Source organism: Quercus robur, chromosome 9, assembly GCF_932294415.1.
Source record: "Quercus robur chromosome 9, dhQueRobu3.1, whole genome shotgun sequence".
In the NCBI taxonomy this organism is placed as follows: Eukaryota; Viridiplantae; Streptophyta; class Magnoliopsida; order Fagales; family Fagaceae; genus Quercus; species Quercus robur.
This window is the reverse complement of record NC_065542.1, coordinates 35,562,433-35,579,290: the sequence shown is the minus strand read 5'-3', so window position 1 is coordinate 35,579,290 and position 16,858 is coordinate 35,562,433. Positions and strand designations below refer to the sequence as shown.

The following is a 16,858-nucleotide window of genomic DNA, read 5'->3' as shown; positions in this document are numbered from 1 at the left end:
ATCAAAATGGCACTAAAGGATGCAGAGAAAACTGCCTTTAGAACACCCATAGGCAACTTCTACTACACGGTGATGCCGTTTGGGTTGAAAAATGCAGGTGAAACTTATCAACGGACAATAACAGCTATATTTCACGACATGATACATCAGGAACTAGAGGACTATGTGGATGATATAGTGGTAAAATCAAAGAAGCGAGAAGAACACGTCCAAGTGTTGAAAAAGGTATTTGATAAGTGTATAACTTTCAAACTAAGGATGAACCCTTTCAAGTGCGTGTTTGGAGTGTCCTCAGGGACATTCTTGGGTTTCCTAGTTCACAACAGATGAATAGACGTGGACCCAGCCAAAGCTATGACCATGGCAACCATGAAACCTCCAACCACAGTAAAGGAGTTGAAGAGTTTCTTAGGGAAGGTCTCATATATCTGAAGATTCATTCCTGGGTTGGCATCAATTACTTCTACTTTTGGCAAATTACTCAACAAGGGGCAAAGCTTTGAGTAGGGAGAAGCACAGTAGACGGCCTTCAAAAGGCTATATTGGATTATGATGAACTTCCCTACTGTGCAAGCCCCAATCCGCAAGAAGCCATTGTTGCTCTACCTAGCCACAAACCAGTATGCCATAGGTGCATTGATCGCCCAAAAGGATGGAGATAGCATTGAGCAACCAATTTACTACATCAGTCGTGCTCTAAAAGATACAAAAACTCGTTACCCAAGGGCAGAATGGGCATGCCTAGCTATTGTGTATGCTTCGCAAAGGCTACGCCGTTATTTCTTGGCTTACAAGGTGTGGCTGATGACTAAGTCCCATGCAATGAAAGCTTTGTTGCAGCAACCGATTCTCTCTGGTAGAATATCCCAGTGGTTATTACAATTGTCACAGTACGACTTGAAAGTGGGAACACCCAAGGCAGTAAAGAGCCAGACTATAGCAGATTTGTTGGCATAGTTTCCAGGAGAAGAAGAATTTTCGCTAGATGATGAAGTTCGAGGAGAAGTAGCCATGGCAGAAGAAGTCAAAGAGCAATGGGTAATGAAATTTAATGGGTCTTCTACCACCCGATTAGGAGGAGTGGGAGTAGTTTTGTATCATGAAGAAGGCAAGGCCGTGGCACTATCATTTAAATTAGAATTCCCCTGTTCAAACAATACGGCAGAATATGAAGCCTATCTAACCGGGCTAGCCATGGCCCTCGAAATGGGAATCAAGCATTTAAGAGTAATGGGTGATTCGAACTTAGTGCTTTGCCAAACCAAAGGGAACTTCTCCTTAAAGGAACCCAGCCTAGCCCTGTATAGAGCAATGGCCCAAAAGATAGAGGAAAAGTTTTCAACCTTTGAAATTGAACATACTCCAAGGAACAAAAACCGGTTTATGGATGAGTTGGTTGCATTAGGCTCACAAATAATTTTTGAAAGGGATAGCACTAGGATAGAAGTCAGCAAGAGAAAAGAGTCTATTATTGAGATGTTGAAGGAAAGGTTTCAAGAGGAACAGTGTGAAGGAGACTAGTGGATTCCCATAAGGGAGGCCTTGTTGAAGGAAGAAGACGCTGCAGAACCCAAAGGTGCTAAAAGACTATGCCCTGGTAAAAGGAGAATTGTACCGCAAGATGCCAAGTGGGGTCTTGTCCAAATGTGTAGGGCAAAAGGAGGCCCAAATAAAGTTAAAGGAAGTACATGACAAGACTTGCGGATCCTACGGAGAGGTCAACCTTTACCGCAGGCTTCAAAGGGCAAGCTTCTATTGGCCAAGTATGGGTAAAGACGCAAATCAAGTTCAAACCCAATGCGAGACCTGCCAGCTTGCAACAAATAGAGAGGAAAATTACGTTGTGTTTGCCAGTGAAGACTAGAGAAGTCTATTTACGCAATACTTAACAGAAGGTATCCTGCCACAAAAGCACAGTGAAAGATACAAGCTTAAGAGGTTGGCAACATGTTACTTTTTGTATAATGCAGTCCTTTTATAAAAAGGGTATGATGGAGATCCCTTAAGATGTCTAGGTCCCGAGGAAGCAAAAAGGATGATAAAAGAAGTGCACTCAAGAGAGTGTGGGGAACACCAGGAGAAGAAAAAGCTATATAGATGCCTGTTACAAATGGGTTATTATTGGTCCACCATGAAGAAAGATATAGCAGAATTTGTGAAAAAATGTCACAGCTGCCAAGTACAAGCTAACCTAATTCACACTCATCTGTAGAACTTGCATAACATAGTCACCGTATGGCTCTTCCACACTTGGAGGCTTGATTTGGTGGGACCAGTTAACCCACCATCACGTGGATACATATGGATCTGGTGGCTATGGAATACTTCACCAAATGGGCAGAGGCAGTGCCACTCCCTAAAGCCACAAGAGGAGTAGTAGCAAACTCCATCAAAGAAAACATAATTGTGAGGTTTGGGGTACCTCACAGGATTATCAATGATAATGGCACACCCTTTGTTAACAATGAAGTAAGGAAGATGTTGGAATTCTATCAAGTTAAGAACCATCGTTCATCGCCCTATTACCCTTAAGAAAATGGTCAAGCAAAGGCGACAAACAAGACCCTCATAAAGATCATCAGCAAAATGAGCCAAGAGTATACAGAAGGATGGGCAATGCATCTGCCAAACGCTCTCTAGGCCTATTGAAATTCGCCAAAGTCGGCCACAGAGTTTTCACCTTTTTCCTTGGTCTATGAGACAGAGGTAACGAGCCCGAAAAAAGTAATGACTCCGTCTTTGAGAGTTATGCAAATTCGGGAGAAGGAAAAAGAAAATGACGTCTTTGTGGTAGAAAGATATGAAGACCTAGAAGGACTTGATGAAAGAAGGAAAGAGGCCCAAAAGCGCAGCCGCAGATAAAGGCAAAGGATGACTGAAGCCTATGCCAGAATGACTAAAGAGAGAGTGTTCGTAGAAGGGCAACTCGTGTTAAAGGTAGCGGACTACGTCAGGTGAGGCATGGCAGAACCATCTAAATTTGCACCAAAATAGGAGGGACCCCTTGTGATAAGAGAGGCACATCCAAGTGGGTGTTACCGTCTAACCCAGATGGATGACAAGGACTTGATGGATCCCATTAATAGGAAGTGGCCAAAGCGTTATTATTCTTAAGAAAAGAAAAAAGAGGTTATGTAGTTATCCCTTTTGTTCAATGAGTTTTATGTTTCCCTTTTTTCCTTCAAGTAACTATGTCACAAGACAAGATTGTAACGTACTTTTATGAGTACGTAATGAAAAAGTACGAAGTATTATAAAAGCATTCTATGTCATAGCAGTAGCAAAAGCAATAACAAAGTGTAACATCATAGTTACAAACCCAAACTATGGCAGTCATGTCAAACTTGCCAAAAAAGTGCTATAGGAAACATAAAGTGTACTATATGGGGTAGTAAGAGAAGGAAAACAAAAAAAAGGGAGGAACTACATCATCAACGAAGCCCAGAAATAAGGGGCTAATCTCCAAAATGGCTGGATCCACCATTGCTGGAAAGAAGACGCTCACAACGACCCTCCTTATGAAGAAGACTCAGGCAATCTCACGAAGATGGTCCAAAATGAACTCTACAGCGAAGCCCATGCTAACAAGCTCCTGAATTGCAGCCCTCCACTGCAGGATCCTCTCGGTGGAAACTGTGTCGACAAAATTATGCTCAATATCGTTCATCACGCTCCCCAGCAGCTTCAAGAAATGTTCCTTAGCAGAACAGCCAAGGCGGAATTCCTGCATGAAGTTATCGCAGCTACTATAGACCGCCCCCAAATGAGAAGCATAATCCTCGGGAACTTTGAAGCCATGGAAGTTTACATAAGGAGTCCTAGAACCCCAGAAGTCTACAGGATCAAGGTCATTAATCTCAGGCTGATCAAAATGAGCAAAGAAGGCTGTGGCCTCACTCATAGGGTCCGGAACTATGGCAAAACTACTGCCCACCTCAAACTAAGAAGAGGCAGTGAGGAGTGGACCTATTAAGAAAACATGAAGCATGGTGTGAGAAACCATGAGCTAAGAAGAACGAACTCACAATGAATAAGTGAAGAAAGAGATGAGGGAAAGAAACACTCCAAGACCCGTAAGAGTAGGAGTTGTGGAGATAGCAGGAACTGGTGTTGTGGGAGTGACAGAAACTGGTGCTGAAAATATGGCAGAAACGGGTGCTACACGTGTGGCAGGAGAAGTGGCTGTAGGCATCTTTGTGTCTGTTGTAACTCCTGGCTCCTCAAAGGTCTCTGTAATCAGAGAAATGGACATGCAAGATAAAGGGAAACCACAGCAAAGGGGTGACACAAATATATGTGTATAAAGAGGAGATAAGCAAAAAATAAATAAATAAATAAAAAATAAAAAGGGAGGAGGGAACTTAGTAAGATAAGGAGACACATACCCATGAATTTGGCCTTATGCTCAGCACTTTCCTCCTCCTCAGAATTAGAAACCCTCTTCTTCATGGTAGGTTCGTCATCAGGATCCTCAATAACATCCTCAGATCCCTCAGAGGACAAGTCTGCATCGGGTCCACATGTAGTGGAGTTTGGGATGGAAGAAGGGGTAACCACCAAGGAAGAGCCATCCTTCATGGCCTGAGATAGAGCCACGAACAGATCACTGGTAGAGATAACATGAGGCGTGGCAGAGAAGCAACCTCAATCTGAGCAACAATAAGAGGAATGGCTCCCTCTTGAGGAGTAAGTGTCTTGGCAGGAATGGGAGCAGTCTTACTAACCCTCTCCGTATAAGTACCCTCACCTATGGGTATCGGCTTAGTGGAAGGGATAGGAGCCTCAGCAGTAACTCTCTGTGCAGCAGTAAAAGGGGCAGGAATTGCGGTCTTAAACACCACGCCAGCCCTATCAAAGAAACCTCCCATGGGTGTGCCCATGGAGGCAGAAATCTCCTCAGCCATAGGGTGATATACGGAGATAGGCTCAGGCTCATCCTGAAAGACAACAACAACAACAAAAACAAAAACAAACAAAAAAACAAAAAAAAAAAAAAAGGAAAAAGGGGAAAATGAGGAACAAAGGAATCCATAACTGGCGATGATGCTGAGAGGGAGGTGAGACAACCAATGGCATATGGCAGAGGAAATATGTGAAAAGAGAAGAAAAAGAGGAAGAAAGGAAGGAGACGTACCTCAAACTCGGGCTCATCAAGTAATATAGGACGGGTCGCAGGTGCATCCTCCTTATGCTTAGACTGCAAAAGAAAAGAAAACAGAAAACAAATATGAAGAGATGAGTCAACAAGTGTATAAGGGTTAGCCACAAGAAAGCCTTTTATATATATATATATAAAATAAAAAAACATAAAAGAAGACAAGGCAAAGTTAGAGATAACATATTCTCCTCTCAGTGGTGGTGGACGTAGAAGGAGGAGACATCTTTCTCTTATTGCCTCGTGTCCTACTGGAAGGGGAAGCATCAGTAGATGGCCACAGAGCAACAGACTTAGACTTACTGGCAGTGGGGCGCATGCTAAAATGAGTATGGGCGGAAGGAGGAGGAGAGCTCTTTAAAACTATATTTCCTATGGGAGGGAGGTCACTCCCAAAAGGTACAACGTCTGAGCAAGCCTCAAAAGAATCATCATCCTTTTTAGCGGACTTAGGCTTGGCAGAACCTTTCTTACCCGACACAGGAATGCTTGTCACCTTTACTTTTTTCTCCCAACCCGTGGGATAATCACCGGCGTGCCAGAACCACCCTCTATCCTCCTCAAGCCACTCAAAAATGGTAGACCGACTCTGCTTTCTAGCATATGCCAACACAAATTTAAAGGGTAAAAGCAACTGATGGTTGGCTAAAATGACTGTACTAAGCCCGTCAGGAGGAATAAGAGAAAAACCATGGCTACCCATCAATTCCTGCTTAAATGAAGTCATCATAGCCTGCCAGTATCTGTGCATGGCAAGAGTACAAATGCCTTCTCTCTATGAGCCGGGAATAGTAACCGCAGTAAAACGCTTGCTCCAAAACTTAAAGGCAGCATGTCGCAGGAATGGTCGAACAGAAGTAGGAGACTCCAAATGGGAAGAAAGATAATCAAGAATATCTTGATCTAGCCCGAACTGTCTTCTCACCCTGTTAGCAGTTGTCAGCCAGATAAGGCAACCACCCAGCGTTGGTGGTTGCCAAGTAAGTAACCCCCCTCTCCTCGAAACCGGTCAATGGAGTGGTGGTCCCAGTAGTGTCAACAAATGGACCCATAACAGAATCAGCGCATATGTAACCCGCACCTAAATTCCTGTATGCTCTCCAAGAAAACCCAACTCCTTTATCAAAAAACTCAATAGCAGGATGACCAATTGGCTTTAAACCAACCCAACAAAAAGCCAACGAGAAGTCAAACTCAAATCTACCACAGAAATCGGTAATGACTCTCGGACACGACTAATATTTCTCCATAGCAAAATGGACATGCCTAGATTTAGCCAAGTGCCTGGCACAACGCTTGTATAACAAGTGCTGCAAAATAGTACTATGAACAGAAGAAGTGACTATGTGGCATGAGCCTGCTTGATCCTTATCACTCCTCAAAATGTCTAACTAAACATACAAGTGTCCCAAAAACATGGGAGCCAATGGTAGGCTTACCCCAGCAGATATCTTGATAGCTAATTGAAAATATAAAGGCTTCATAGCATAGTGGGGATGAGAGCCAAAGATAAACTTACAAAGGCAGAACGCAACGAAGGCCACACGGCGAGCAGTAACGGAGATCTTAGAAGAGGAACTAACCCAATATGACAACTTTGCATTGCCACTCATCCTCTTCTTCAACTCGGCCTCCACGGCCTTTTCTTCTGTAGAAAGTTCTAAAGCGCTAGGATCAACATCACCAAGGATGGGCAAAAGCAACTGATTTGCCACATCTTCCAAAGTCACGGTGATCTCACCACAGGAGAGAAAGAAAGTGTGAGTCATGGTACACCACCGGTGGACCAAATGGCGGAGGTTGAAGAGGTCCCTATAGTTAGATAAGCAGCAGGATGAAACAATAGCCTTCAGTACACTGGCCCGTTGTAGCAACTCCATAAAACCCGTGTCAGACAACTCCCTATCCACTCATTCCTTCCAACCCAAAGTTGTGCCCGATCCGAACTCGAAGAGAATGGGCACAAGGAGTGAAGAACCTTGGCGGATGACAAGATCGGGAATCGAGGAAGCCAACGGAGCCCAAGAAACGTCTGTATTGTGACAGCAAAAAGCAAGCCATACATGGCCCGGCGGCAGCAGCGACGTGTAATCACTAGGAACTTTTGGGAAATGGGCATGGGTATCATACCAAGGATCTATAAGAGGAGCACACTTACTATCAGGGGCACGCAGCGCTTCCTCCTCGTCGGAATGGTCCAATTCAGAATACACGGCCTCTTTACCTACATCACACATAGCGGGAGCATTGGTGACAATCTCTTTGGGAAGCCTAGTAGAAGGAAGAAGCCCAACAACATGGGCTGAAAAGAGTTAGTAAGTGGATAGAAAAACCATTAAACCCAAGTGGCAGGAATAATGGATCATATGCCCATAAAATAAACAAATAGGGCTTGAGGAAGCAAACGGGTTTAAAGGATCCCGAAAAGAGAGAAGTAGCAAACCCATGGGCAGTATGTGATGTAGAAAAGTGAGAATGGGCCAACGCAAGCTCGAAGTAATGCAAGCAAAGAAAGTAAGGGGTTGATGGCAAGCCTATGAGTCCTAAGGATGAAGTTTAAGGTAATTGGGCCAGGGAAACCCAAAGGAGTTAGTAAAAGCCCAGGGGAACGCAGAGTTAGAAAAAGCGCCAAGGAAGCCCAAGAAAAGCAAATGGGCCAAGGATGCCCAAGAGGAAATAAATGGGACAAAAGAGCCCACAAGCAATGTAATGCAAAAGCCCAAATGACCATATTGAATCATTGAGAGAAGAATAAGCAGCAGGCCTAAAGAGGCCTAGCAAGCTTGGGTCAAATAACATCACAGCAGGAATGGCAAAATGGTATTGTATGAAATGGTAGCAAGACTGCAGAAAAGAGCAAAAGAGTAGGCTGAAGGAAGAAAAGCCCACAATCAAAGCCCGACCCTAAAGGGAGCAGGCCATAAAGAATGGGAAATAGCTCACGCTATAAAAAGTCAAGGGTGGGCGGTAGAATGAGCAGACGAGCCTCCAGACCACGGCAAATGCATGAGCAGCGGGCAAGTTTTGGACATACACAGAAGTAGAGCATGTGCAAGGCCAGATATCACTAGCCTATACCTAGCCAATACAAAAAGTAGTGAGTCATGGGTCAAAGGTAAGAGGGTATGGTCTGGCGGTAGGGAGAGGGGAAAACCTATTCTGGGGTTCCTACTCAGGCTGTTTTGGGGGAAATGTCCTGCTGGGATGACATACCGCTCAAAAGAAGTAAGGATGAGTTGAAACCACTAGATGCATGCCATGAGGGATAGGGAGAGAGAGAGAGCACCCACACCATAGCAAGTAAGAGTGCCATGGCAAACAAACGAACAAAATAGTCTTCTTTGTCTGGTGATGGGGAGTGGCACAACCAGCACAAGTAAGTGGTGCTGGCTGAGCAATTGACAAACCAGTGGTGGTCGACAAGGACACCCAGATCAGATAAAGGTAGTTAAGAGCTAAAATAGTAAAAACTAGTCACGACGGCATTATATAAAGGACCCTTGCCATGCACAGTAAGGGGATCAAGACGATCACGGTAATAGTAACCTCTAGGAGAGAATCACAACACAAAAGCAAGCACTAAGGAAAGAAGAGAAAAAGAAAAAGAAAAGAAAAATTAGAAATAACGAAAGAAAGTAGAGAGATAGAGTGGCAAGCATACACCAATAGGTTGATCCCCTCTTTCCCTCTAAAAGCCCTGCTTTCTATCGAAGGCAAAGGATTATTTTGGGCACAAGCCATTTAGGTCCATTTCCCTCAAAGTAATTAATTTCTACAGCAGGATTTTCCTAAAAGATTACTCACATTGAGGAAAACAGTTCCCTCCATGGTCTTGGTCCTGTGACATAACTTGGCATGACGAATTGATCTTTTTCTTTCTTTTGATAACTCATGTCTTACCTATTTATTTCCACCATTTTCTTTGCAATGTGTTTCTTATCATTGTGATTATCATTTTAATTGGGGATCATTTATTCACTTTGTCCAATGGTAAAAGCACTTTCTTTTATTATTATTATCATGTTTACTTGCCATGACTCATCCGAAGTAGCTTTGCCTGCCATAGGCATGTGAACGAAGCTCATTGCAAACGAGGCATAGTTTGTGCACAAGCCGGACCAAGGTGGGTTACGATTGGACCTGTCCCAAGTCCTTTATCTAGAACACTTGGGCCCAGTACCGTAGGAGGCAACCCAACCCAACATTACAAAAAGGCCCACCACATTTAAATTGGCGACACCATTGGGGAGTTGGAAAACAGATAGGGACGAAAGCCTTTACAAACAAATGCCCCCAAAATCCAGGACGATGCGAAACATCAACGCCATGCCCTCGTAGGCAGAATCTAGGCCAATAACACCTAACCAACAGCAACCTAACCAGACGGAAGGTGTTAACAGAATGGGGGCTAAACCCCAACCGCAACCAAGAATCCCCACTGACAATGCCAACATCTTCATTGAAGTGTTGCAGTCGCTGCAGCACTCATAGCAACAAATGATGGAAGAAATCTGTTAGTTGAAAATAGACAAAATAAAGGAGAAAGGAAGCCAACATGACCCGGAGCATGCGGTAGATAAAGAGGAGACACTGGTAGGAGGTGTCCGATAACGTTTCATCACTATGGCCAAAGTAGTGACTCTCTTGGAGCAGGAGTGGGCCAGAGCACCTAAGGAAAGATTCTATGCATGGAGACCTCCTTACCCATTAAGGGTACTTAGCAAACCATACCTTGAGAGATATGAACCACGGGTCTTCGCGCAGTACGATGGAAGGAAGGGAAGTGCTGTTGTACACATGAGCAAGTTCATTGATACTCTTGGCTCTTATGCAGTAGACAAGGACTTATGTCTTCAGGAGTTTTCCAAATCACTATGTGACCGAGCATACACCTGGTACATCGGCCTGAAACCAGGATCAATCCCAACTTGGGATGACATGGTGGATGTATTTTGCACTAAATACTTCCATAGAGATGAACAGTAACGCTTGCAACCTTGCAAGCAACCAAGCAAAGAAGTGGTGAGGATTTAATGGAGTACATCAAAAGATTCAGGGACATAGCACTCGACTGCTATGATCATTGTGAAGAAAGGACATTGGTGGAAATGTGTATGACAAACATGATCAGAGAATACAGAGTTGTCTTGGAAAACTTAGAAATCTCCCAGTTTGCACAGTTGTTGCAAAAGGCTAGGAAGACTGCCTAGTCGGTGAAGCCAAGTTCCAACAAAAGGAGCGCTTCGCAGGCTATGGCAGTATCCACTGGTGAACGAAGAAGGAAAACTGATGGTAGTGAATACGACACTCCCCCACCAATACCATGTACCTCAAAAGAGTTAGATGTGCTCCTCGACGAACGGATAACTGACGGAGTCTTTAAGCCTAATCAAGTTTCGAAGGAGCCCATAAAGGAAGAGTGGAGGGACCCATGCTTCTACCATCTGCACAATTACGAGCTCAGTGACAAACTTATTTTGTATTTGTACTATTGTTTTACTTGTGGGGAAAATTTGATGAGTTTTCTATGTTTGTGTTTTGTAGTTCATATTGATTTACTGGATGTGAATGGTGATGTGGGAGACTTAGGAGTTGCCTGTCTTCTATCTCAAGGTTTCTATTTTTCCTTTATATTAAGCTATAAATGCGTAATAGTTTCTTTGAAATCTTATATAGATTCTATTTATAGTCATAGGGTTAACATAATATATTAAAAGAAACTCTTGTTAATTTTTTTTTCCTGAGTTATTGAATAAACATGCATCCAAAATCTGTTTTAAATGGAAATAATTCAACTAAAGATTATTTACCTTTTTCTTTTTTCTAGACTAGAGACGAACGTTTACATTGAATTGTGTACTTGATGGTGCACTCCCACACATAGATAGCATGGAAGAAAACCATAAACTGGAGTTCTATGGAGTTCTTGAAAACTTGCCTCAAGTTATGATTAGGAGTTCTATGATGATTGTATGTAACTTAAAATAGAACAATGGAAAAATTGAATCTAAAGGAAAGAGGAAACATTTTGATTGAGAGCAAGTGTCACAAATGTCTCAAAGCCTATTAGCGCATGTTAACAAGTTTGGGGTTTGATGGTGCCATAGAAGTTTTAGTGGAAGTCTTCTCCCAATTGCTAAGCTATCATGTATGTAAATTAGGCTACTTACTGAAGGAAAAAAAAAGTTGAAATAGGCTAGATATTGAAAGTTCTTGCTGAATGCTATAGTTACTAAAAGATATGTTTAGCTACTAAACTAATTGAGATGTTTCTTAAAATTTTGGGATACAAGTTAAAAAGAAACTTCTTTTACATTATGCTTTTAGACACAATTTTTATTCAACTTTGATGTTGGTTTTTATTCCCTTTTAGATTTTATAGAGAAGTAGGAACACATAATTTGTATTTTAATTTTGTGTGTTTTTGTGTATGCATATCCACATTCCTACACACAATATATACACTATCAACTTATATAGTTGCATGGCTAGATAGTTTACCTATTAGTCTCAAATGGGGTTTTGCATTTTAATAAAATTTAATGAATTCAAAGTGAAAATTTGTTAGATAGCACCGATTGTGTTTTCAAACAATTGAATTTCAAGTAAAATTCGACATTTTTTTAATGAATTAGTTTATATAATATGCCTCATTAAATAGATCAATCATCAAAGTTTGAAACAAATTATAAGTAGCATCAAACTTTGCAATATGATCTAAACATTAGACTTGCATGTCTCTTTTCCAACTACAAAATGTACCAATAATGAGAAACACTATTTGAAAAGCCATTTAATTGGAAAATAATTGTGCTTGCCGAGGAAGGAGTAAAAATTCATAAATTTGCTTTGCAAGTCTGGAATTGAGTATTTTTAAAGGCTATGATTATGGATTCATCAAACTTGCAACATTTAACCACTTAAACTTGCTGTTTAAGTACATGAATATTAGGAATTAATCTTATAGATTTAATCAATCTAGAGGAAGGTGAATTGAAAAAAATGAATTTCTTGAACATTTTTCTAAATATTCTCGTGCATCGCACAGGTTGGCATCTAGTGATATATAATTTATAGCCAATTGACATTCCGTGGATGACATTTGCAAGCATAATTAGCTTAACACATATTCCTCTTTAGATTATCATTATAACAAAACATAAAGTGCATTTTCATGGAAAGTAGAAGATTCGGAAATCTCTTCCTGTGTAAGTTAGCCGTTATCCTTCCCTCCCAATTCGACCTTTCAAGAACTAACCCACAAGAAAAACCTCCTGTATGTATCACATTTCACTCATCCTTTCCTTCCTTAGAACGAAACAGTGTGAACACAAAACCTACAAAGCCAAACATAATCCCAACAGAGAGAAAGAATTGCTTTCCACAACCTTTACAAAGCTGTATTCTTTGCTCTATTTGTTCCATTCTTGTTTATATACCTTTCCCCACTTGATTTCTTCAATCTATAAACTTAATCCCAGAGAGCAAAAAAAACCAAACCCAATTGAACTTTCAAGCTCACAACCTTTCTAATTATGTCATTGAGCCCTCCTCGTGTCCGAAACAATGGCAACCCAACAACCTACCCTCTCTACTGGTGCTACCAATGCCACAGAATGGTCAGGGTTGCTTCCACGAACCCATCAGAGGTTATTTGTCCACGTTGTTTGGGGCAGTTCCTCATTGAGATGAACGTAGCTAGGCCTAGACTAGTCATTGATCACACTGATTTTGATCCCTCCCCGGAAGCCCGTCTACTTGAGGCCCTTGCACTCATGCTTGACCCCCCAATTAGGCGCTTCCACCATGGTTTACATGACCCGGAAGCTGAATCCCAAGGCCATCCTTTGCCTCCTCCCCCAGGTCTTGAAACAAGACCCCGGACACGTTCAAGACGGCAATGGAGAGAGAGCCCGGATACAGAACCTGAAATCCAAGGCCAACCTCGGACATGGATTATTCTTAGACCTTTAGATCCTGCTGACCCTTTTAGACCAATACTTCAACCACAACCAGCACCTTCAGGATTTGATCATAGAAATTTCTTTTTCGGGCCAGGACTAAACGAAATGATTGAGCAGCTGACTGAAAATGATAGGCCAGGGCCTTCTCCAGCACCAGAAGAAGCAATCAATGCAATACCAACTGTGAAAATCACAGAAGAGCATTTGAAAAATGACTCACAATATTGCCCTGTGTGCAAGGAAGAGTTTAATGTTGGAGGAGAAGCTAGGGAAATGCCTTGCAAGCATATATATCACTCTGATTGTATTGTTCCTTGGCTAAGGCTTCATAACTCTTGTCCTGTTTGCCGGCATGAGCTGCCAGTGCCTTCTGATTCTGAAGATCAGCAGCAGGTAAGAGTAAGAGTAGAGAATGATTCTGAGGATTCTCAAGTTGGAGGACAGAGTAGGAGACGTAGGAGTTTGAGGTGGAGCCATTTGACATCTTTGTGGCCATTTCGACCAAGATATCGACAGATTAATCCACATGCTGATCATGACATTAATATTGGTACTTCTCGAAGGGGTAAGTTAGAGCTTGCGTTAAAAATTACTTGATTCTTGTTATAGTTTCACTATAGATCCATTAATTTACACCATGCTTACATTCTAGATATTGATCATTTTATATTTAGTTTCTACAAGAAATAAATTATCTTTCTTTTATATGGTTATTTCTATAAATAAGAAATCAGTAAAACTCACTCAATGTATTCCGGATAAATAAAGAAATCTTTAACAATTCTAAAATGGATTAATTTATCTTGGAAACTTGGATAAGTAATATGGATTACAAAATTTGGACCATGAAACTAGGGATGGCAATTTTTTCCCACCCCACTTAACCCGCCCCTCCCCACTTTGCCCCGCATGAATTTTTCCCGCCTCGCAAAGGTGGTACGGGGGATGGGGCAAGATTTTAGCCCCACACCATAGGGCGGGGCGGGGATGGATTTAAATGTTTTAAACCCACCCCGCCCTGCCCCTCCCCATCCTCACCCCGTCCCGTCCCGCCCCGTGTTGTTAAGGGTTATAATTGTAAACTTTTCATACCCTAAAACCCCACTATTTAAACAAACATATCAATATTAACTTATTTTATTCTACTCAATGTGGTTCTCTACCTTTATTTTGTTATGTGTTATACTATGAGATTTTTTTTTTTTTTTTTTTTTTTTAATGATTGTCTTGTTAAACACTTAGATATATTATTCTTTTTTTTTTTTTTTTCCAAAAATTGATTTGATTTGATGGGATAAATTTAGTTATAATTTCAAGTATATTTTTATTAATGAAATAGGTTTCATTAAAAAAATTGTACTAGTTATAGGGCAAATTAACAAAAAGTAGAGTTTTACGGGGTGAGGCGGGGCCCCAAGGGACGGGGATGGGGTGAGAAAGTTTTTCCTATCATGCGGGGCAGAGTGATGATGGGGCAAGATAAAACCATGCGAGGCAGGGATGAAGACCCCATCTTTCGGCCCCACCTTGCTCCATTGCCATCCCTACATGAAACATTATGAAAAAACCGAAAAAAGAAGAAGAAGTCAAGTCATACTTTATATGCATTATATGCATTGAGAAGACTATTGAATTGCCCTAATAAATTAGGAACAATCATTGAATTGTCCTAATTAATTAGGAACAATCATTGAGCTCTATAGCTCAAGTGGTACCTCTACCTCTTCCCAAAAAAAAGAGTTCAGTAAATTTGAACCCAGATCTAATCCCCTTAATAGAAACAAGACCACTTCATATAGGATATTTCGACGGAATTTTATTAGATACTTCATGTGTGCTTTAATGGTTCGGATTTTCTGGTATACTTTGTAATTTCATTGTTTTCCCTCATACCTCCTAGACTCTACTCTTTATGCTGAATTCAACTTTTTTCTTTTTTTCCTTTTTAAGCAGTCAACTCATGTTGGGATTCTTGCCATATTCTTTAGCCCAAAATGTTGCTGCTTATGCTGGAAGCAATTGATATGGACTTTGTGGTTAAACTGTTTTTACTAGGAATGTAAGTTTCTAAACAAATAAAGATAGGGCGCACCAGGGAAAATATCATGTGTAGCTAGTTCAAATATTCGGTATGCAAATTTGCCCTTCCATTAATCTTATGTTACTAATGGATATCACTTCTTACCATTAAAAGAAGAAAGTTACAAAAGAGAAAAGTTGGCTTTATGTTTCTAATTTTCTCATTTCTTCTTTCCTTCTTTTCTTGGCGGGTTTCAGTTTTGAGATGCAACATTTAGAATGTAGAAGAAATCACTTTGGGGAAACGTGTTAGCCATAGATTTTATGATGCTTGCCCAACCAGTTTCCCAAACTGAACAAAAGCTAATAGAAAACTCTGTATGCTTAAATGTTTAAATATTTTTCACCGGAACAATATAAATATGACATATTTTAGAGTAGATTACAATGAAATTAAAGCTTTGAGCTAATCACTTTCAAGATCAGCTTGTTTCATGAAATAAAATGACTAATATTGGAACAAAGTGAACTTCAATGAGATCACCAATATTGGACTAGTCTCTAGGCCTGTATATCTTATAATGGTATGTTTGGGATGAGGGAGATGATAGGAAAGAAAAGGGAAAGATGACCGGAATGTACCAATTTTTAGAATATTCTGGCCACTTTTCCCTTTTTTTCCTCTAGTCCTCTCGATCCAAACATAAGGTTAGTTCTATGAGCATTAATCTAAAGAAGCTCGGTAGATGGTTCTTTACATAAATGAGACTACCATAGGATTTTGCAGTACCTTCCGTAACGAAACTATTAACTTTTTTTTATTATTAGCAAAAAATAGAAATGAGAGAACATCATACAAGTTATTGTCATCGAAAACTTGTTTGAGAATCAAATTGGGTTGTATTCCTCTCTCTCTCTCTCTCTCTCTCTCAAATGTGCAATACTTAGTTTTCTTGCTTCTATTTTCCATCTGAAGTCACTTTTAAGTAATGCTTCTAGACAAAGTTTGCATGTGCATCACCATTTCCTGCGTTAACCAAATAGTATTGACTTTTTGTACTGCAGGAGCAAGCCGGTTTCGGTAGATTATAAAACCTTTCAACATTCTGAAACATTGAATATCACAGCTGTTATATATAGCTTGCTCATAATTCATACACCATGACAGCCGAATAATGGATGGGAGGAAATCTGAGACATGTCGCCCGAACATGCTACTTCTATTGCTTTGTGTTTATTATTTGTCATGATAACGCCACTGCAGTAAAATCTGCACGTACAGGGGGCATTGTCCGCAATACTACGTCTTTACCAAGTAAATGAAAAAAATATATATACACTTAAACGTGTGACAGTGTTTTTATGTACATGAATTTACGTAAGTTGCGTTAATGTGATACTTCGAAAAAAGTGTCATTCTCATATGCAAGGACTCATCTGATGACAAAGACAATAGGGCTGCCTAAGCCATTGGATTGCATCCACGAAATCAGTCATTCTTTCTTTTCTTTTCTAGTTCTTTAATCAAATGATAACCCACAGATGCCACATTCATGAAGAGATGAACTCTACCTATCCCGTTCAGATGAAGGAGAAAAATATCATTAGTCCTCATCATATCTTAGAAAGCTTGCCCCTATTTATCCCCCATTTAAATGAAATGCTGACCAAGAATTCCGTCAGAGTTGTCACTTGTTATGCAAAAATGCATCAGAATTTT

At 40.9% G+C, this 16,858-nt stretch overlaps 1 protein-coding gene across 2 annotated transcripts; it reads left to right on the top strand.

The window, feature by feature from the left end:
* Positions 1-12,521: 12,521 nt before the first annotated feature.
* Positions 12,522-16,618, top strand: LOC126698257 (E3 ubiquitin-protein ligase RZF1). Of its 2 annotated transcripts, XR_007646418.1 has the most exons (3): positions 12,522-13,684; positions 15,073-15,178; positions 16,204-16,618. XR_007646418.1 is itself a non-coding variant. In XM_050395361.1 (2 exons), exons 1-2 carry the CDS (start codon positions 12,691-12,693, stop codon positions 16,221-16,223), a joined length of 1,014 nt encoding a protein of 337 aa, XP_050251318.1. In that variant the 5' UTR covers positions 12,523-12,690; the 3' UTR covers positions 16,224-16,618. The 2 variants fall into 2 exon arrangements, 1 of the variants encoding a protein (XP_050251318.1); XM_050395361.1 differs by lacking the exon at positions 15,073-15,178 and having other exon boundaries at positions 12,523-13,684.
* Positions 16,619-16,858: the final 240 nt, after the last annotated feature.